The following is a 19,489-nucleotide window of genomic DNA, read 5'->3' on the forward strand; positions in this document are numbered from 1 at the left end:
GAAACTGCCGCTATATACGTAGTGATGCAATCTATGTGATGACGAATATATATACATATATATATGAAGATACTATACCGCTTGTTTCTTGAGTGGCCTTTGCTCTTCTTTCTTTTCTGACTGTCCTTTCTCCTCCTCCGCTAGCATCCTCTTTGCCGTTTTGTTCCTGGCGGCGTCAGATGTGACGAGTAGTTCCGTTTCTCCTGCAACTTTCAACGACCTCGCATTTTGTTTTTCCCCATCAACTTTCCTGAAATACGGCTGACATCTCCAATATGGTACTTCTTTATAACATGCGCCCCAATCTTCAACTGGTCCATCTTTCACCACATCGAGCTGCTTAATGTCGGGTTTCTCGTAAATCTCACCCACGATCCGCTCAACCTCTTCCACGATGCCATTCCAATCTTCAAAAGTGTGGTGAACGCTAGTCTTGCCGATCCGAGCTCGTAAATCGGTATGCACATTCAAAAACTCGTGGAGCATCTTGAAAAAATGCGACTTCATCGCGTGTCGCGAGGCGGGACTATCCACTTCCTTGACAATTTCGAAGTATTCCCGTAGTATCTTGTCAACTCTAGGAAATTGTTTATCCATGTCGTCATCTTTAGTCCAAAACACACCAGGGTTGTACAAGTTTCCCTCCGCCGACATGACTGCGTCGCACGTGGTCTCCTCTTGACACCGCTTCAAATCCGATGGGTATAGAATATTGCCATTGGCGAAAAACACTTGATCAGCAGGTAAGTTATCCCTCAAATATTTCAAAATCTTCCAATTGGCAAGCCCAGTTTGCTGACCCTTCATCTCCCTGGTTCGGCCATGGATAGTGATGAACTGGGCACCAGCGTCCAAAACCATTTGGGCATACTGCAAAGACTTGTCCCAATCGTCATAGACTCGTATCTTGGCAGTCACGGGCACGCTAAGATTATCATGCAAGTTCTTAATCAACTTGTGCACCAAGTCCCAATCATCCATGAGAAACGCGCCGTATTTCCCCTTGCGCGCTATCCCCTGAGGACACCCCAAGTTCAAATCCACGGCATCACACCGCGGAGCAACCATTTCAGCCGCCTTGAGCAAGTAATCGGGGTCATTCGCGCAAAACTGGACAACTAAAGGTCTATCGTTCCCAAAAGCGCCATCTTTTTCATTCCACATGCTCTCGCGATATTTTGGACTCGTGACGAACAACTTGGCGTGGAACATGGGCGTGTAGCAGAGCTCGGCGCCGTATCTCCGCGAGAGTATCCTCCACGCTAGCTCAGACTGGTCCACCATGGGAGCAACGACGGTTTTCGGCTGTCCCATCTTGTCATATAAACTGCGGCCGCGAAGCTTCGTCGTGGCGTTTTTGCTGCTGTTGTTGTTGCTGGGGGAGGTTGCCGTTGTCATGGCGGGCAAGTTTCTCAAACGCAGAGTGTCAATACGAGCTTCTATACTTGTGAAACGGCTGAAACTAACCTTGCTAAACACTTCCTTCACTGCCTGGATGTGGTTCATGAAGAAGCAAAAGCTATCATCTCTTAAGGTGTGATGGTGATGGATCAGAAACGGAAAAAAAAAAAATGCAAAGCGCATCTGAGAAAAAAAAAAAAGAAACTAAAAGGAAGAAGAAACGCAATATTTCCAGCACTTGGTTGATGAAAGTTTTGGGTTAACTAGTTATTTACAATTCATAGTCTGGATATCGGCTTTGCCAATTGTTGGACTCAACCAAGTGTCGCATCGTTGGCCGTCCGTGAGGGCAATTCCACGGCTTGTCTAGGGTACTCAAATGAAACACCAACTCATTCATCTTGTTTCTGGTCAACGATGAGCCAATCATGACACTGCTTCGGCACGCTTTCATAGCAACAATTTTCCTAATCTTGGAGCATTTGATCCCCTTGTTCCCTGGTTGATCATTGATTAAGTTGATCAATTCGTAAAAATCGTCCACCGTAAACATGATGTTGTGGTACACGGGGAACGAAGTCAATGCGATTCGTGAACCTGGTGGCTTGTCGCTGTCGATGGTGAGTCTGAATCCATTTTGCTGGAATATGGCAATGTGGTCCAACACGAGCATCTCATCGATGACGTTAACTTCAACAGTCACGGGCGTAATCAATGGCTGATGCGCAACTTTAAACTCTTGAAGTATTCTCTCGAAGTTGTACTTCTCATCGGATGCGTGTTGATCTATAATGAACAAATTTGAGCCATGGATCACCAAGATGAAACCCAAGTTGAACTGCCCAATCAACTTCATCGCTAAGAAATCGGATTTCTTAATCAGGTATATTTCCTGGTCGTCCAAGTTGTTGTTTATTTTGAGCAGCTGAGATTGCAGACCGCTGCGCGATCCATGTTGTGGCAAGTCCGTGATCAAAGCATGGAGCACTTCACTAGATTGTCTCTTTTGTAACTTGTACAATTCGCCGCCACTCTGCTTGACTTTTTGCAGATAGCTTACTTCGAAATCCTGATCGCCAATGCTCAAGCGAATGGAATCATCTTCCACTTGCGGGGCAGGGAAAAAATTCTTTCCATGTTGGTCCTCCACTGGGGAACTATTTGGAGAAGGGGGCTTCGTGTACAAGTAAGATGATATGATGCTGGAGTTGCGGACAGATTTGCGAGCAGGCGAAATGAGCTCATCAAGAGTGCGTTTCTTTATATTTGGTGAATCATCGGACAGCACCGTTTGCTGCGAGTCCGTCAAAGTCATTTCTTTCTCATATCCACGACAGGAATCCAACTCAACCGGCGAGTTTTCCTGGATTTGTTCTAGTTCTTGTTTCTGTTCTTCACCAAGAGGGACCAGCGTCTGGTCCGCTTCCTCCGGTACGAAAAGTTGATCTGAAGAAGGTCCCCCAGGACTCGACTCTTTGGTTTCCTCTACAAATTCAGCTTCACCTGCTGAGGAAATGTCAATAAACCCACCACCCTGCTGGGGTTGGTCAATCGCATCATATGTGAGGCTACCGTTTTCTTTGACATGTTCATCTGCCACATCTTCCTCTTCTTTCTCTTCTTCCTCTTCTTCTTCCTCGTCTTTGTCATTATCAACCTCGCTGAGATTTGTTTTCAGCTGGCTGACTATTTTTTGCTCCTCGGGATCATGACTTTCACCATCGATTTCATGCTCTATATTCCGCAGCGATTCATCTTCCATTTGAAACGAAGATAACATGAGTCTCAGTCGAGCACTCGGTCGGTTTCCATCATAATCATTCTTTGACGAGATCAAATCAAGGGTGCTTTGTGAAAGTTTACCAGCTTGCCAGCCGCCGCCGCCGCCGCCGCCGCCCGCGCTTGCGCTTGATGAGGGGAAATTCATCATCGTGTCCTCTAATGTTGTCTGAGAAAGTTGCCCTTGGTTATGGAAATTTCTCGGTATCACGACCTCATCTTTAGTTTGGTAAAAATCAACCATTTGTTCTCGGATTAGTTCGAGAATCCTATCTTCATCATGGATTAAAACGCTGGTTTTATCTGGCAACACATTTACATCTATGCAATTTGGATTGATCTTGAGGTCTAGAATAAACACGGGATATTGAACATGGTTGAATAGTTTATACACCTCGTTGATCATCTTTACCAATTTCTTGAAAACCACTGGCCTTTTGTTGACATAAAGAAACTGCCGATCCTGAGTAGAACGGCCTAGCCCGAAGGAGTAAGACGAAATGTGGCCCGTTATTTGTACATCCTTGTTGATTTCTAGCTCGATCTGAAGCAAATTAGTATTGTTGGTTGTGCCATATATCGAAATTAGATTGTCAATCACCAGGTTGCTTTCCCCACCGCGAGACGACAAAAGCGTGTTTTTCTTGCCGTTGTTGGTGTTTGACAACTCAAACTTGATAGCAGGGTGGATCAAAACGTAGTTTGTAATGAAACTCACCGCTTTATGAAACTCTCTTTTGGAGTTTTTGATAAAGTTCTTGTACCGTACGGGGAATTGCTTGAAAAGCAGATCGATGGAGACTATGGTCCCCGAGGGATTGCTCATACCAACGCGTTTTTTGGACTGGTCCACGAGCCGTCCAAGTTTGTCAAAGCGCAAAGTGTAAATGATGGGGCTAGCGTCTTTGGTTCGAGTCGTCACCGTGACATTATCAGCCAATGCACATATCGAATTCAAGGCTTCGCCACGGAATCCCAACGTGTCCAACTCGGTCAAATCCTCAAATTCCGTCAATTTCGAAGTATGGTTGCGCAAGCAAAGCCCTTCAAAGTCTTCGCGTTCAATTCCCTTGCCGTTATCTTGCACTGTGATGGAGTCGACCCCATAATTGACAAAGTTTATCAGGATTTTAGTCGAGAGAGCATCGATGGAATTCTCAACAAGCTCCTTCACTATGGACCGTAGGTCAATTATCACCTGTCCCGAGGAAATTTTGGAAATATCCGCAGCATCTATACCGTGAATGGACATGAAAAATGGCAATAATAACTGTATATATCTGTATTGAAGGGGAGCAATGACTCGTTCTTTTTTACATTGAATTGAACCGCCATATCATTTCAATCGCGTGGCGCGTCCTCACAAATTTGATTTTTTTGTTTTGTAGAAATCACCATCATCATTATCATCACCATCACCATCAATCATCAATCATTACCATGGTGAAAAGACTTGATGAGAGAGCATGTTGAGGAAGAAAAGTCATACCGATGAAACCAAACCGCTCACCATCAACAATTTTCTTATAGTATTCCACGAGTTCCTCATTGCGTGGTTGAACCTGATCTTATACTGCAACAAAATCTACGACCCCTTGGTCTTTGACGAGCACAAGGCATTCGATCTTTTGTTCTACAAGAACAGGCACCCATATTTGGATAAATTTATCACTGATCTAGTTCTCAACATCATCAACAATTTGATCATTAGCAAAAAGCAACCGAATGGCTTGCAGCGAGTCTCGTGCGCCATCTACGATACGAGAAATGGCGTGGTGAAAAGATCATATGCTGTCAATTTTAGTCACTTTGTGATGAGTCTCCATGAGACGATAACTGAGCTCAGAGTGGATGCTGAAGAGATAGACGCGTCTGCATCGCTAGAGGTCTCGGGTCTATTTTGGTCTGAGATCTATGCCCAGTTCCAGAGCATTTTGTTTCGACACTTGCAGGAGCTCAAGAAACGAACCACCGTGGCTGGAACGCGACATATTGATGATGAAGAAGAAGAAGAAACTTCCATGTCCAAACCTGGAAACCAGAACGAGGGCGAGGATGACTTGTTTTTTCAAATCACGGTTGACTTGGACAGCGGCATCTACCCTAGAAACGAAGATTGGGTGAGGTTGAGCCTGAATGACCATGACCATGACCATGACCATGACCATGACAAGAGTGATGATGATGATGACGATGATTCTTTGAGTCCTACGGTCAAGGTGTTGGGTAACTTGAGCTTGAGTGTTCTCTGCTTTGATCTAGTCAATAAGTATTACGAAGATTGACTTGACGCAACAAATTGGAGGTCAAAACTTACGTGGTAAGCGTACCCAACAGACATTTACAAGCGATCAAAAAAGTAACTAAAATTCAATGTCTTCATTGAAATAATCCGTTAAAAATAAAAAGTTGAGATAAATCTAAATTGTATACTCCAAAAACAAGTTCTGAAACTGAGTCTAAGTTTTTCATCATCGTTAATCACTAGTGTTTATGTATATGTATATATAGTCCATACGCGGTTATTCCCTTCTCAGTAGAAAAAGTGTGTATTGTTTTGAGAACTTTCATGCACCAACATCTCATTGCATTTATAGTGGTTCACCTCATTTTTAATCTTATTAATCTCTCTAATGTCACATAGACTGTACTGAGTGACACTCTTGTTGTATCGTTTGTACGCTTCTCCTGAAAAAGTTTCATTCACGACAATTTGGTTAGCAAAACTGACTTTTGTATTGGTGCAGAGGTTGCTTTTGCCAGCACCGTTTCTTCCGTTCATTCTTTTCGAAACAGAGTGCGCGGCACCCCCACGACCACTAGCTCTACTTCGGTTCAAAATTGATGAAGGGTTGGAGTTGGTGGGAGTAGCAGCTGGTACCTCTGCTAAATCCTCAAACTCGTTAACCTCCACTTCCATTGAGTCATAATCGACAAATTGCTTGACGTATTTGAGGTGGGCTGGCAACTTGCGCTTTTCTTCGTCATTCAACTTGTTCAGAATGAACTCCAACTCGTCATTGGTGACTGTGATGATTACCCGATCATCGGCTTGTGAATCATGATTGTTCGTGATTTTCCTTGCCGATGAGGGCGATGAGGATGACAACGGTCCATCAAACTTTAGTTCCTCATGGTGATCATCTGGTGCGGGAAGGTTGGCCACGCTTGTAGTTGCAGAGGAAGCACCCTGTTGCATGGAGTGGCTCTTTTCCGTGAGTCCCTTCAAAGAGCTGGTGGAGTTGCGGTTAAAGTTAAAGGCATGTTCATCCAACGTAGGCCAGATGGTATTCCGTCTCAAAAACTCAATGTTTTCATCAACGTAAATGCTTCCAGTGTTGCCTGCATCATCGCCATTGCTATTTGAGGCTAGACTAGCACCAGTTGTAGCGGTAGTGGTGTTGGTGGTGTTGGTGGTGTGGGCAATACCAGGAGCAAAAGGAGGGGCGAAATCGACATCATCGGCCGCATCATCCTTCAATTGCTGATCAACAATTTGAGCTTGAGTCAATTCATCATCCTTCAAAAATGGCTCCGACGCGTGTTTGCTTGCCGAAAACCCAGTTCTCGCCGATTCCAATTCGCTTAATATCAAGTCGGCCTGGAAACGCTCATCATCGAAATTGAGCACCAAGTCGTCGAATATCCCTGTTCCCTCGGGCTCAAAGTCTGGTAGCGATCCAAGTTTGAAAGATGAGGCCACTGAGGTTCTGCTACCGGCAGCAGCTGAGAGCATGGGTTTCTCAAGGTGAGACGCAGGTGGCGGAGTGAAATGGTTTTCCTTTTTTGAAATGTTAAACTTGAACAACTTTGCAGAACTACTCCTTGTACTATTTTTCGAGCTACTGGCTTGTTGCTGGACAGATGCTGGTTTCGAACTGGTATTGTCGAAAGAAGAAGAAGTTCTTGTTCTTGTTCTTGTTCTTGTTCTTGTTCTTGTTGTTGTTGCTGCTGTTGCTGCCGTTGCAGCAGATGATGATAATAATCTTGAACTATCCGCAGCAACACCTTTATGGCTTTTATCGTGGTGAGGTTTCAATTTTCGCAAAAATGACATAAAGCCAGAAGACAGACTAGTTGTCCTGTTGTCTTCGCGCGGTGGGTGTTTGGGCTCCACTTCTGGAGCTAACATGGCACTAAGACGATTCCGCACTTTCACTGGCGAAGGAGTCGCACTTTGAGATCTCTCGCGGGCGACTGGGCTTGTGCTTTTGGGTTGCGATGGTGGAGTCTGTGGAGGTAGTTTCCGGTGGGGACCTTTTGTCATCTTGACTTCGGCTCTCAAATCAGGCATGGATTGCATTTTGCTCATGGGATTCGATCGGTTAATCTGAGGTAGAGCTCCGCCCTCACCGCGAAAAAGCAAGGACTTGACTTTTTGAATAGGGCTAGCACCGTCTTCTTTCGAATCTTTCAATGACACTGTGGGCGGACAATTGAATGACTTCGAGGGACTTAGCCTCATACTATCACGATGTCCGTCTATAGAAAGTCTTGCGGGTGGGGCGTCTGCAGAGGGACCGGGTAATTTTGAAGAAGGAGATGAAGCGACAAGCATCAGCACCGGTCTCTTGAGGCTGTCATGTTTGCTATTTCTCAATTTGGCCACATTCAATTTGGGCGACTGCGTGGTCTTGTACATCAGTGGTTCATCAACGGTTTCAGGGATGGCTGCTGCAGCCTGCAAGGTTTTTTTATTCAAACTTATTCCGCTGCCAAGGCCATTCGTGTCAGCGATTTCGGCTTTGGCTGCGGCTGCGGCTTGTTTCTCTACTTTGTTCTCGGAAAGTTCATTCAAACTGGTAAAGAAATCACTCACAGACGAGTTTTCAGATACATCTCTGTGAGATTTGCGGAGCTGCTTGTTGCTCAAGATCCTCACGTCCGCTCTCGGAGGAACTTCACTTTGGGTGTCATTCATGAATCGAACCACGGAGTTGGCGTCAATGCCGTAATATCTTGAGCTTCTCGGAGTTTCTGCTTTTGAGGCGTTGGGAGATCTCAAGTACTGTATGGAATGCTCGTCGTTTGAAGCGACAATCTGATCATCCGTATCACTGCTTCCTCCCTCTTCTTTTTCTTCTTCCACCGCATTGTCGTAGCCATAGTCGTTTGTTATATTGCTGCTGTTATTTATGCTGTTCTGCTGGTTGTGGGTCGTACAGTCACTCTCTGGAGGGGGAAGCGTGTCATTCAATTCCAAAGGGCGAATCAACGGTTGGACTCCGCTTCCTTCCATAAATGAATCCATGCCGAGATTCGGTTCCGGTAAGGGACTACCTTCACCTTCGTCATGTAAATCACTCGAGCCAGTGCTAGCAGGACGTTCTCTGCCAATGAGTTTGCCGCGTGATTTGTCATTGGTGGTTGAAAGCACAGGCTGTGAATAGTTGGCATCACAACTCAGGTCGGCATGTGGCAGCACTGCAGATGTCGTTCCATTCGCATTTGTTTTTGGAGGAGTTGGATAAGCGGACCCTGAAGTCAAGTCCAACATAGTTGGCGGTGGCGTATTTTGTTGCAGCTTTGGAGTCAGCACTATTGGTAGTTTCACCTCCTTGAGTTCTCCATTTTCGGACGAATCGGTCTCCTGCGCCTTGAGTTCTTTAAACTGTTCCAACTCGGGTGATTGTATGGGAGTGTCAAATATCTCCTCCTTGCTGGAGTTGGCAGACGACGAGTTCAATTGCTCCTTCTGCTTTTGGTCTATGTGGTCATCTGACTCCTTGATATTGCCTTTGATGCCAAAGAGACTAAAGAATGGGAACCTTGAATGAGGTTTGTTCTCCAAAGTAACCAGTTTCGCAGCCACGGACTCGCTGCTTCTTTCCTTTGAGCTGGGCAGTGTCGCATGTACAACACCTCTATATGATGCGTCTACGCTCGAAATTTGCTTGAAAAATGGTGAGTTCAGCCCTGTGAACTCTGACGCCGTGGTGTTTGAGTGACCGGTGCCCGCAGCGGATCCAACCACGGGAGAGGTAGATCCTGCCGATATCTTTTTAAGTGTTTCCTCCAAGTGTTCATCCGCCACACCAAGCACCGTGTCATCGGTGGTGTCAACTTCATGCGTGTGATGAGTGTGATGATGATGATGATGACGATGATGATTAAGTTGATCATTGTCATCCAAGGAAGACGCGGAGTTGTTTGAAGAGTCCGGTAGGCTAAGATCGACATTCCCCAAGAAATTATCTTCCAAAGCGTTTCCTGCAGCTAGGCTGGGACCCTCTGCTACTGGAAATTGGCCTGGAATGGGCAATTTTTTGGCATCAAATTTTTGAAGATCCAGTGCCAGAACCTGTTCCGAGACATTATCGGATGATTTTCGAGGCATAATCCCAATCGATGGGAAGGAAGTCTTGTCGTTCCGCAGTTGCTGTACTTGTGATTGTAATCGAGGTTGCGGTTGCTGGTCTTCGCTAATTGAAGTGGTTGGCGTGTTACTAGCAGATCTGTTCAAGTTCGATGCAGAGTTGCTGAAGTTGTCCGATGCTTGTGAGTTTGTCGACGATAGAGACGAAGAATTGCACGGCTCCTGCTGTAATTTGTGCTGCTCTGATTTGGTGATGTTTTGAGATTGGTATTTCGGCACCCCTCTTAGGCTCGAGGTGCTGCTGTTTATGCTCTTGTACGTCTCGTATGATAGCTTACTTTGGTCCTCGACAATGATGTTTGTAAGGATATCTCCCTTGCTGTCTCTAATGTTTTTGGTCAAATTCTGTTTGTTCATCAATTTCATGTTTTGCAATGATGCTGATTTTGGAATCGCAGCGTATGATGAATTTGATCTGATTGGGATTGGTTCAAGACCAGCAAGAGCGTGGGGAGCGTGGGGAGCCTGGGGAGCCTGGGGAGCCGAGTGAAATGCAGGTGAGTTTGTTTTTTGTTGTTGTTGTTGTTGTTGTCTAGGTGGAGCAGTTGCAGCAGTTGCAGCTTTAGCAGTGGTAATTGAAAATCTATCATCCATTGTTGTCTCCAAGGCATCATCGATGGCAACTTTACCAGGTCTGTTTCTCTTTACGGGTGAAATTCTGGGTCTAAAGACTTCGCCATTGGGAAAATAATAAATCTCTTCATTTGAGTAAAATGAGTTGGTTGAAGAGCAATCGCCGCTGCTACTGCCAAAACCACTTCCACCGCCACCACCATGATTGTGGCTTGTGATGCCATTGATGCTATTGATACTAATGGGAGCAAAACTCGCGGGATGGAAGGTGGAGTTGTTTGAAGGCACACTGGGCAAGTCCGTGCAACTGCCGCAGTGGTTCACGCCGTTCCCAAGTCGTTTCTTGGTGGGTTTTTTCGCAAATTTTGAATCTACATTTACCAAATCGTCGGTTGACAAACTTCTTGATTTTTTAGCTGTCGATGGAGAAAAAGTATATGTTGTTGATATCGAAGTTAGGGAGCTTCTTCTTGAGCTCGTTGTGGTTGTCTTCATCGTGTCTCCCTTTCTCAAAATCTTTATTTTTAATGTTGTTTATTTTAAATGGGTGGGTGGGGAGTTGAGGAAAATGATTTCAACTGCTGCTGTTGCTCATTCAATATTACAAGATTGAAATCTAGGCTAAAATATTTGAAAATGAAAAAAAAAGGAAAAAGCAATCGTTGGTTGTGGAATCCAATTTGAAGAACGGTGAATAGCAAGAAGGGTGTGTGGTTGGTTGCTTCTTGTTCTCCTTGCTTAGTGGATGGTTGTTAAAAAAAAAATTGAGAAAAACTGTAAAGAAAAAGTCTATACTCTAGTTGTTGATGTTGATGTTGATGTTGATGTTGTAGTGGTAGTTCTAGTTCTACTTGTTTCTAAAGTCTATTTCTGAGTGTTGAAAGGGGATGAAGGAAGCTTATCCTGGGGATTTCTTGGTTGTTGTGCAAGCTGTTTGGACGGTTGCTTGAGTTTGGTTGTGAAAAAAAAAAAAAAGACTCCTCTATGACCGGTTCAATTTCAAATTGCAGCCCTCTGGGAAGTGTGGTGGAAGTAGTAGTGGCGCTTGCAATAGTTGAAAACTGTGAAAACGGGAAGGAAAAAGAAGCGAATAAAGGGGAGCTGGTGTTGAAGCTATAGGTGATTTTTTGTTGGAAAGATTGCCAGGGAGGAGGAGAACGATTTCACTTTCTTGATCGAATTATTTCTGGATATCCTTCTTTTCGACTTTTTCTTCTACATCCCAATATATCGGGCTAATCTCCCCTTGTCACAGCTTATTCAAATCTTCCTGCAAGTGGAAACAGCTGGCGGGGGGGAGAGACGCAGAGGCAGAGGGAAAGACAAGGTCCCGTTTGTTTAGATTTCCAGTTTTATCCTTGGTGAACCGCTGCAATGACAGCCTGAGGGAGCATTGACTATACGACATGCAAGGCAGACGCATCTCGTCTTCTTGTGCTGCTGTAGCACAACAATCACAACAACAACGACAACAATGTAGACTGGATTAGACTCGTCGCCAATAAGGACAAATTGAACTCGAGAAGGAGAGCGAAAGTAAGAGAGAGAGCAACACGCGCCTTGATCTGTAATCAATCTCCGTGAATTCCCACCATGTGAACAAACAAGGTGTGCCTTGATATAGCATGAGGAAGCTTATCTACATTCTTGCAACTAGCAGCCTGGCAGCATTCTAGCCTCATTCCCAAGGCCCCTCTTCTTTGTAGCAAGACTGTCACCTGCCAACGGTACGCTGAAGTTTGACACTGGAAACGCGACATTGGAAACGCGACATTGGAAATAGGCCAGTGTCGGATTTCGCCCAGTGACATATTTTTTTCCGTCACGAGAGAAAAATAATTGCGACATCAGGGTCTTTGTTGCAGGACGTGGCCGTGGCGTGGTGTGCATACAAGGCGGGCTGGAGCAACTATAAGCAATCATTCAATATATTCACTGATTAACTAATTGGGAATAAGAACCGGTTCTGAGGGGATTTACAAGACACACCCGGCACCAACCACCCGAGTTTTGAAGGGAGTGTGTATGCAATGTAGACGAGGCTGTCCAGAGTGTCTCTTAAACGTGGGAAAGATGAAGAAATTGAGACTTCGTGGCCAAGGCAGGGAAAGAAGAATGGTGGGTCTCCTCTTGTTGTTTCCTTGTGTATGGAGGGTCGTGTAAATGTGCTAACTTCAGGGGGGAGCGCAACGCGCAATATCAAAGCGCATCTCGTCTTATCACCCATTTTGCAATCCACCCATATCCTGAGAATTTCACGAACAACACAACAACAAAAACAGCAGCATCTTCATCTTCATCAGCATCGATAACTGCTTTTGCTATTAGTTACTGGTGAGGTGTAGTTGTTGCCGATCCTCACCCGTCGAAGCTTTCGCCAGGAGTTGAAGTAGTCAATTAACTAAACGTATCAATTGAGCGAGATCTACCATTTCACTTGTGTCCCTCTCACTTGCCCCCATTCCCCCCTTTCCCCGGAATCCCACATGATACACACTTATTACAGCTACATGTCATCAGCATGACAACGTTCGAGGCAATCTCATGATAATTTACATCTCATCCCGACTGAAATTCCCAACCTTTAGTTGTAGATCAATTTCAGTGCCATAAACCCAAAATCACATTCAACTCGTTAACTTTCCTCCAGTTTCATGCTTCTATTCTCCAAGACGAATTTCACGAATTTGGGCTCGTTCCTACGTTACAATGGACCAAGTTGTCCCCATGCTCATCTATGTAAGAAACGACACCCCTAATCATCATCCCCCAGACTGGCCCTTGAGTGTATCTAGCTTGAAACACCCTAGAGTCACACACGCACATCTAGACACAGCACATCCCTCCCCACGCATGGCTGGCGCTGAACTCTCTCTCGCTGTGATTGTTGTAGCACATTATCCGAATTCAGTCCAACATTGTCTTAATTTGTATTGTTGCCCTCGAGCTACTTGAGCTCAGCTTAACCTGCTATGCATGAAAAAAAAAAAAAAATCAACAAGGTACGGGGGGGGGGGGGGGGATGCGACGTCACATGGTTGAAATCTGTAGTGGTGCCAATGTTGTTTACGTTTTCTTTTTGTCCGTCGACTCTTTCGAGACGAAATGTGAGTGAATTGGAGATGGTGGGCGTCTAGACGCTGGCGATCGACGAGTTTAGCAAAGTATAGAAAAATAAAAAAAAATTCCTCTTTTATAAGTCCTTGACAGAGCTTTAAAATCTCCTGCGGATATAGCGGATGGCAATCAACCGAGACCTGAGGAAATCCAAGTTTTTTGTAGGAGGGGCGGCTCTTGATCATGGTGAGAGTTGGTTGGATCAAAGGTGGAAAACTCAACAACAAAAACTCTTGATTCCAAGACACTGGTTTCGCAATGCTCATCGATGCATTCAAAACCCAGAGTCGTATGTATTTTGTTGTTTTTTTTTCTTGTTCATCTTGAAATTGAAATGTAGCTTTTTTGATTCGCTTGCTCTGTGGAAGCTATTTTCAAGGAAGCACGGTGTCTTAACTTGTGATGGCAAGAGTGTGACTAGCCATTAGTTGGCTCGTCGGCCCTTAAATCAAGTTATTCCAGGGGTAAAAAATTCCAGATACGCGGATAACTTCTTGATCTCGTTCTTCCATTTTCAGTCTTTCCTGATGAGATGACATCGTGGCTATACAAGTGACTCCAGATGACGGTCTAGTTAACTCCCTGCCGGGGAGAAGCATACTTTATGTTTCTAACCAAAATTGAAGCGGGAGGCGGGTCGCAACTGTGCCCAGGTTGCTGAGTTCGTGTTTGCCATGCCGGCGATTTGCAATATTTTGGGTGTAGTTTGTGTCACTTTTTTGGCTGCAAAAAAAAAAAAAATGCCATCTGGTAAATTTCTACCATCTTGGGAGACGATGATAAACACATACATGAGTTGACATGTATATTCTGGGTGTCAGGTAAATAATCTGACGGATTAAAGAAAACTGAGAGGAGAAGCTTAGGTGTTAGCATTAAAGTTCAGAAAGTGGCTATGAATAACTAAACAAAAAGGCTACAGTCTTGTTCGGGGTGATTTATGACCGGTGGTGTCCCGACGGCCAGGACTGGGGCACAAGAGATTAAATCCCGACGGGAGGTGGAAAAACGTCACCCTCTGTTAGGTACAAGACAGTTTTTGCCGGTGGCAGCCCAAGTCGACCATTCACCATATCACACGGAAGTTTGTGCCGCAGAATGAATTTTTTTTTCCTGCGTCCAAATGGCTGCAAAATGCATAACCTGCGAAGGGAAAACTAAAATCTTGTTATACAGCAAACACCCCCATCAATTAATTACACTGCATACTTAAATAAGTCAAAAAATGACAGAGAGTGACACCTGAATGGGATACGGTTGAAACACGCCAATCACTGGAATGAAGTTTTCAAAGCTGTCAGAAGCTGCACTCATACTTCTATACTTGCAAATTCTAACTAGTGCATTGGAGGTAATCATCAACGATGAAGTAGTCAGTGACCCCGCGTTGAAACTAAAGTCCAAATTCAAGAAATACTTGCCAGAGCTCCAGGAAACATTGGAAATACCATTGAGGTACCCCGATCAACAAAGCTTAAAGGAGTCGTTCTTGCAAAGACCGCGACCACATCCCAACCCCAACCACCGCGGCATCCGCACTAGATTGAAGGAGGATCTCCCCATGTTGTTCCGATCACGCATTAGGAACTCCAAGCACTTGATGCCTGATGATAACATTGGCGATGGGGATGAGAGCGGCAGCGATGGAGGAGCTAAGGACAAGAAGGATGCGTTTGACAGTGACGATGGCTCGGGCTTGGGTGGCGATAACGATAATGGCAGCGGTAGTGGCAGCGGCAGCGACGATGAAAGCAATGCCCCATTCAACAGTGAATTCGCCAATCTCAACGATAAACCCAATGACTACCCCATGGGTGGTGCGACTGCGCCGAGTGGCGTCACTGCTTTAAAAGCTGACGTTAAATTGCAATCAAATCACTCTTTTGTCAAGGATTTCCTCGCGTATCGCACTAACCATTTCACGGCGCTTGCGATTGCGCAGGACAAGATCGATCGCGATGACAAGTACCGCACTGGCAAGAAGCTCAAGCTGAAGATCAACGAGTACCAGGATTCACTTAACGACCCCAAGGACTTGAAAAAATGGGTGAGGTTGATCGCTGATAAGTCCAATGATGGTGACGGTGGCAATGGAAATGGCAAGGGAAATGGTGGTGGTGGAGGGGTTGCGTCTCGATCTAAAAACTTTGTCAATAATGAAATTGAGATTGATATCGACGAGTTTATCAATTACTTGGTCAATGAACAAGGTTTCAACCCCAAGGACTTGCAGTTTTTGAAAATGAGGAATTTGGACTACGGCTTGGGGGAGATTGAGATGGAGTTGAGTAAATTGAGAGAGATGCAAGTTCGCGGCAACGCCAAGGTCATTTCAATCGGAGGCGAGGATGGTGACGGTGCGGATGGGGTTCTGCTGAGCGGGTTAACATTGACGGTTGGCTGGTACATGGTCATGACTCTAGCAGTTTTTTCCGTCATGATGAGCTAGTGCTGGGGGAACTAAGAAGAACTCGATACAATTTTCTTTGTTTTTTTCTAGTAGTAGTTGTTGCAAGACTATATTTCTAGTGCTTCTACATTGGTGGAACTCAATCTCCACAATAAAATCATAAACGCAGTCCGATACGGCTTAAACTGCTCAGCAACGTCAAGCACGTAAACGTCGTGGATCGGTGTCCATGTTCTCTTTGAACTCTCCTTGTTGAAAAACTTTGACCTCTTTTTCAATCTCGCTTGCTTGGCATCATCGCCCTTAGCTGCGTCTTTAACCTGCTGCAATATTTGTGGTCTTTGCTCTAGGTATTTCGCCATGCCACGAGCAACTCCCAAATCGTCCTCGGCGAAAACATCCATCTCCTCCAACGTGAACAAAGCAAACATCTTGGCCGACCAAATGCCGATCCCTTTCAACTTGCACACTTCCTCATAGATTTCCTCTACATTTGCGTTTTGGTAAAAATCCAAGTCGCACAAGGTGCTCTTGGGGTCGGAAAACACCTGGCTGATATGCTCGACGTATTTCACCTTGGGGCCCGAGATACCGGCGCTTTTCAAGTCCTCGGATGACATCCGTAACGTCTTTTCAGCAGTGGGCACTTCATTTTCACCAAACAAGTTTTTGAATTTATTCTCAATCGACTTGGCCGCGGCGCCGCTCACTTGTTGGGCAATCACCGACCGGATCAAACTGTACCAGTAGAAATGGATCCTATTGTCGTCGGCCTTTTGCAATTTCTCATCAAAGTCCTTTGATCCAAACCCTTCAAAGTTCTGACGCGTAGCCACTGGGTACAAAGTCGGGTCTTTCTCGATGCAGTATTTGATGCCATCAACGAATGCCGGGGTGTGAAAGTCGATGAACTCCTGGGGCAACGCGAGGTCTTTTGGCACGTTATCCTTTTCCAAAAACTGCTCAATTGATTTATTGGACTTTTGAATGATCTTTTCGGGGCTTTTCGGGGCTTTTGGTTTTGGCTTGGGTTTTGCTTTGGCCACCTTGCCTTTTTGGGGGGAAGTCTTGATGTCCTGTGGGATATCTGTAGCCAAGGGGTAAACCTGAGACGTGTTTTCCGCAGTGATTGCTCCTGACTTGTTTGAACGAGTGATTGGGCCCATTTGAGTTGGTTGAAGAAAGAACACGTTTCGATGGAATAGTCTAGGAGAAGTAAGCAAAAGACAAAGACCCTGGACCCATCTAGTTAAGCAACGTGTGTGGGGACCGGGGCAGAACCCAGAGGCTAAATGGCTCTGGGTAAAGTTCTCGGTCTCGCTGGCGGAAACAGCAACTTTCGGATTTTGGCAAACACGGCGTGTGTACCGCACTAGCACTACGGCTATAGCATCTTCGACTTTTGACGTCATTTTCTGTTGTGTTTGGAAGGAGCTTTTCCCCTGGGCTCTTGGAGAAAGATGAGTCCATGTGGGAGGAATTGTCGATGGTGATTGCTCTAGTCGTTAAGACGGGGGACAATAAAAGTACTGCCCCATGAATGTGACGTCAAAAAAAAAAAAAAAAAAGAAAACTAGTCATCCGTGAAGACTAGCCTGCCTGCCAGGCATCCCTTTTCAACATTTCAGTTCTTGATTTCCTTGGTCATGGGTGTGCTGGTGGATTGATAATGTGTGTGGTTGTAAAAAGACAAGGCAATACAACACCTCTCATAATTTCTCCCGGTGAGAACAGAACAAAAAAAAGAGAGAGGACATCGGTTGAAAAATAACTTCACCAAAGACAAACGCATCTACATCTCAAACAACTTCCACATAGACCACCCCCAACTCTGCAAGAATGACTCTGGGTCTGAACCTCCCGTTATGGGGAGTCTACCAAGGTCCGCAACCTCCAAAGAAGTCTCTACAGGAAATGACGCAGCAGGAACAAGCAGAGGCAGGCGCTCAGCTGTTTATAAATTTCATGCAATCGTGCCCAGGTAAGACTGCAATGGCGGGAGTCAGTGGGTTTGCCCTTGGTGGGTTTTTTGGTTTATTCATGGCGTCCATGTCGTATGACGTGCCGTTGGGCACGGATGCTGTGAAACATATCAGTGACTTGCCATTTAAACAGCAGATGAAACTACAGTTCAGCGACATGGCCAAGAGGTCGTACTCGTCAGCTAAGAATTTCGGCTATATTGGGTTGGTCTATTCGGGCGTCGAATGCACGATAGAGAGCTTTAGGGCAAAGCACGATATTTATAACGGTGTCAGTGCTGGATGCATCACTGGAGCTGGGTTGGCTATCAAGGCGGGACCTCTGGCGGCGTTTATTGGATGTGCTGGTTTCGCTGCTTTCAGTTTGGCCATTGATATGTATTTGAACAGCGATGCTTCGTATCCCCCAAAGAACGACTATGATTCGTAAAGAGATGGAGAGAGCAAAGAAGTTGAGGAAGGGAGGAGGCCAAGGATGTGGTGTATTTTCAAATTGTAAATATTAAAAGAAGAAAAAAAAAACATTAAGTAATAATACATGGGGGGGGGGTTTATTTTGGTTAGAAAATTGATCTTTTGGTCTTCTCAAAGCGTCCTATTCCCTTTTTAAGCATGGAATCATGATGTAAAAACTGATTAGCAAAAATAGTAGCAATATCGATATTTGAACTCTTCGGCAAATGGTGACGAGGCCAAAAGAAACACAAAGACTAGCGTAGCCGTGAACAATAGCCAGTATCTCGAATTGTAGGCAAACGTCCAGATATTGTCCCGCATACTTGAAGCCCCGGCAAACGCAACTGCTTTATTAACTCTGGGTCTGCTTTTGGAGTTGGTTTCAGTTATCTCCTGCAATAGTCGCTGAACTTCATCCTCGGTGTCCTCGTGCGGGTTCGTAGCACCCTCTTGGTCCTGTAGTTGGCGAATCAACTCCAACAACTCGTCGATTTTGGCATCTACAATCACCATATTCTCCTCCGTGTTCTTCAATTGGACAAACTCCTCACTCAAATGTCGCAATTTGTCTCGAATCCTCTCCCTGGTGGCCAGCAACAGCAGGCTTCGCGAACCAGTTTGCCGGTTATTCATTATTCGGTCGACTAGGCTCGAGCTCGAGCTCAGACTCGCATCGCGGCTTCTAGGTGCATCTTGAAGCTGTCTTTTCTTGGGTAGGTTCAATTCCGCCACCAAAGACGTTGAAGGTTCCCGAATGTACGCTCTGGCCGCATTATTGAGGCGTCTTTGCGACGAGGAGCCGGTCGTGGTTGTGGTTGTAGTCGTGGGTATCGGATATGTAAGAGGCAACGGGTCTCCTAGGTTGATATGTTCCTGTTTTATGTACGGCCTAGTGTTCATCATATCATGGTTCTCCTGAAGTTGCTCTATGAAAACAGCACTCGGTGTGTTCTGTCTGGTTCTGTCTGGTTTTGTCTGGTTTCGTATGGTTGTATTGGTTTTACTTTCTGTTGGTGTTTTATTTTTTTGTAAACATTGAACAGAGGAACGGTGATGGTTGTGAAATTTGACGCGCTTCAAAACACTCACATATGGTAGAACCAATCCTTTAACCAACATACACACGCTGCTCTCACTATTCATACATTTTGCTGCAAAAGAATGGATTTCTTACGGGTTCGTTAGCGTTGTCAATGTTTCAGCTTGCTTTCCAGTACACGTCCGTATTCTTCTTTTAAAATGGATAAAACTAGCCAATGCTCGTTAAATTTGGGTTTTTCCGTGGAATACAGAGGACCAGCTTTGGATTCGGCTCTACTGCGAAGCAAGATTGATTCACTTTCCACGTCTTCGTTCTCGTCCTGTGGCAAGTAGTCAAAGAACAAGCTTTTCCAC

General features: G+C 45.2%; 8 protein-coding genes across 8 annotated transcripts; 3 read left to right on the plus strand and 5 right to left on the minus strand. All coding sequences in view use genetic code 12, as the record gives it.

Moving 5' to 3' along the window:
- Positions 1 to 72: 72 nt before the first annotated feature.
- LODBEIA_P37560 (uncharacterized protein) lies at positions 73 to 1,506 on the minus strand (the record flags this gene model as incomplete). The annotated part of the gene is made up of 1 exon (XM_066973901.1): positions 73 to 1,506. One exon carries the CDS (start codon positions 1,504 to 1,506, stop codon positions 73 to 75), a length of 1,434 nt encoding a protein of 477 aa, XP_066830694.1.
- Positions 1,507 to 1,672: 166 nt separating this feature from the next.
- LODBEIA_P37570 (uncharacterized protein) lies at positions 1,673 to 4,432 on the minus strand (the record flags this gene model as incomplete). The annotated part of the gene is made up of 1 exon (XM_066973902.1): positions 1,673 to 4,432. The coding sequence occupies one exon, from the start codon at positions 4,430 to 4,432 to the stop codon at positions 1,673 to 1,675; it is 2,760 nt and encodes a 919-aa protein (XP_066830695.1).
- Positions 4,433 to 4,646: 214 nt separating this feature from the next.
- On the plus strand, positions 4,647 to 5,465 carry LODBEIA_P37580 (uncharacterized protein; the record flags this gene model as incomplete). The annotated part of the gene is made up of 1 exon (XM_066973903.1): positions 4,647 to 5,465. The coding sequence occupies one exon, from the start codon at positions 4,647 to 4,649 to the stop codon at positions 5,463 to 5,465; it is 819 nt and encodes a 272-aa protein (XP_066830696.1).
- Positions 5,466 to 5,713: 248 nt separating this feature from the next.
- LODBEIA_P37590 (uncharacterized protein) lies at positions 5,714 to 10,624 on the minus strand (the record flags this gene model as incomplete). The annotated part of the gene is made up of 1 exon (XM_066973904.1): positions 5,714 to 10,624. One exon carries the CDS (start codon positions 10,622 to 10,624, stop codon positions 5,714 to 5,716), a length of 4,911 nt encoding a protein of 1,636 aa, XP_066830697.1.
- A 3,901-nt stretch (positions 10,625 to 14,525) lies between these two features.
- LODBEIA_P37600 (uncharacterized protein) lies at positions 14,526 to 15,695 on the plus strand (the record flags this gene model as incomplete). The annotated part of the gene is made up of 1 exon (XM_066973906.1): positions 14,526 to 15,695. The coding sequence occupies one exon, from the start codon at positions 14,526 to 14,528 to the stop codon at positions 15,693 to 15,695; it is 1,170 nt and encodes a 389-aa protein (XP_066830698.1).
- Positions 15,696 to 15,763: 68 nt separating this feature from the next.
- On the minus strand, positions 15,764 to 16,822 carry LODBEIA_P37610 (uncharacterized protein; the record flags this gene model as incomplete). Its single annotated transcript, XM_066973907.1, has 1 exon — positions 15,764 to 16,822. One exon carries the CDS (start codon positions 16,820 to 16,822, stop codon positions 15,764 to 15,766), a length of 1,059 nt encoding a protein of 352 aa, XP_066830699.1.
- Positions 16,823 to 17,495: 673 nt separating this feature from the next.
- Positions 17,496 to 18,068, plus strand: LODBEIA_P37620 (uncharacterized protein; the record flags this gene model as incomplete). Its single annotated transcript, XM_066973908.1, has 1 exon — positions 17,496 to 18,068. The coding sequence occupies one exon, from the start codon at positions 17,496 to 17,498 to the stop codon at positions 18,066 to 18,068; it is 573 nt and encodes a 190-aa protein (XP_066830700.1).
- Positions 18,069 to 18,274: 206 nt separating this feature from the next.
- LODBEIA_P37630 (uncharacterized protein) lies at positions 18,275 to 19,213 on the minus strand (the record flags this gene model as incomplete). The annotated part of the gene is made up of 1 exon (XM_066973909.1): positions 18,275 to 19,213. One exon carries the CDS (start codon positions 19,211 to 19,213, stop codon positions 18,275 to 18,277), a length of 939 nt encoding a protein of 312 aa, XP_066830701.1.
- Between the last annotated feature and the right edge of the window lie 276 nt (positions 19,214 to 19,489).

This window comes from Lodderomyces beijingensis (assembly GCF_963989305.1).
Source record: "Lodderomyces beijingensis strain CBS 14171 genome assembly, chromosome: 4".
NCBI classification, from domain to species: domain Eukaryota; kingdom Fungi; phylum Ascomycota; class Pichiomycetes; order Serinales; family Debaryomycetaceae; genus Lodderomyces; species Lodderomyces beijingensis.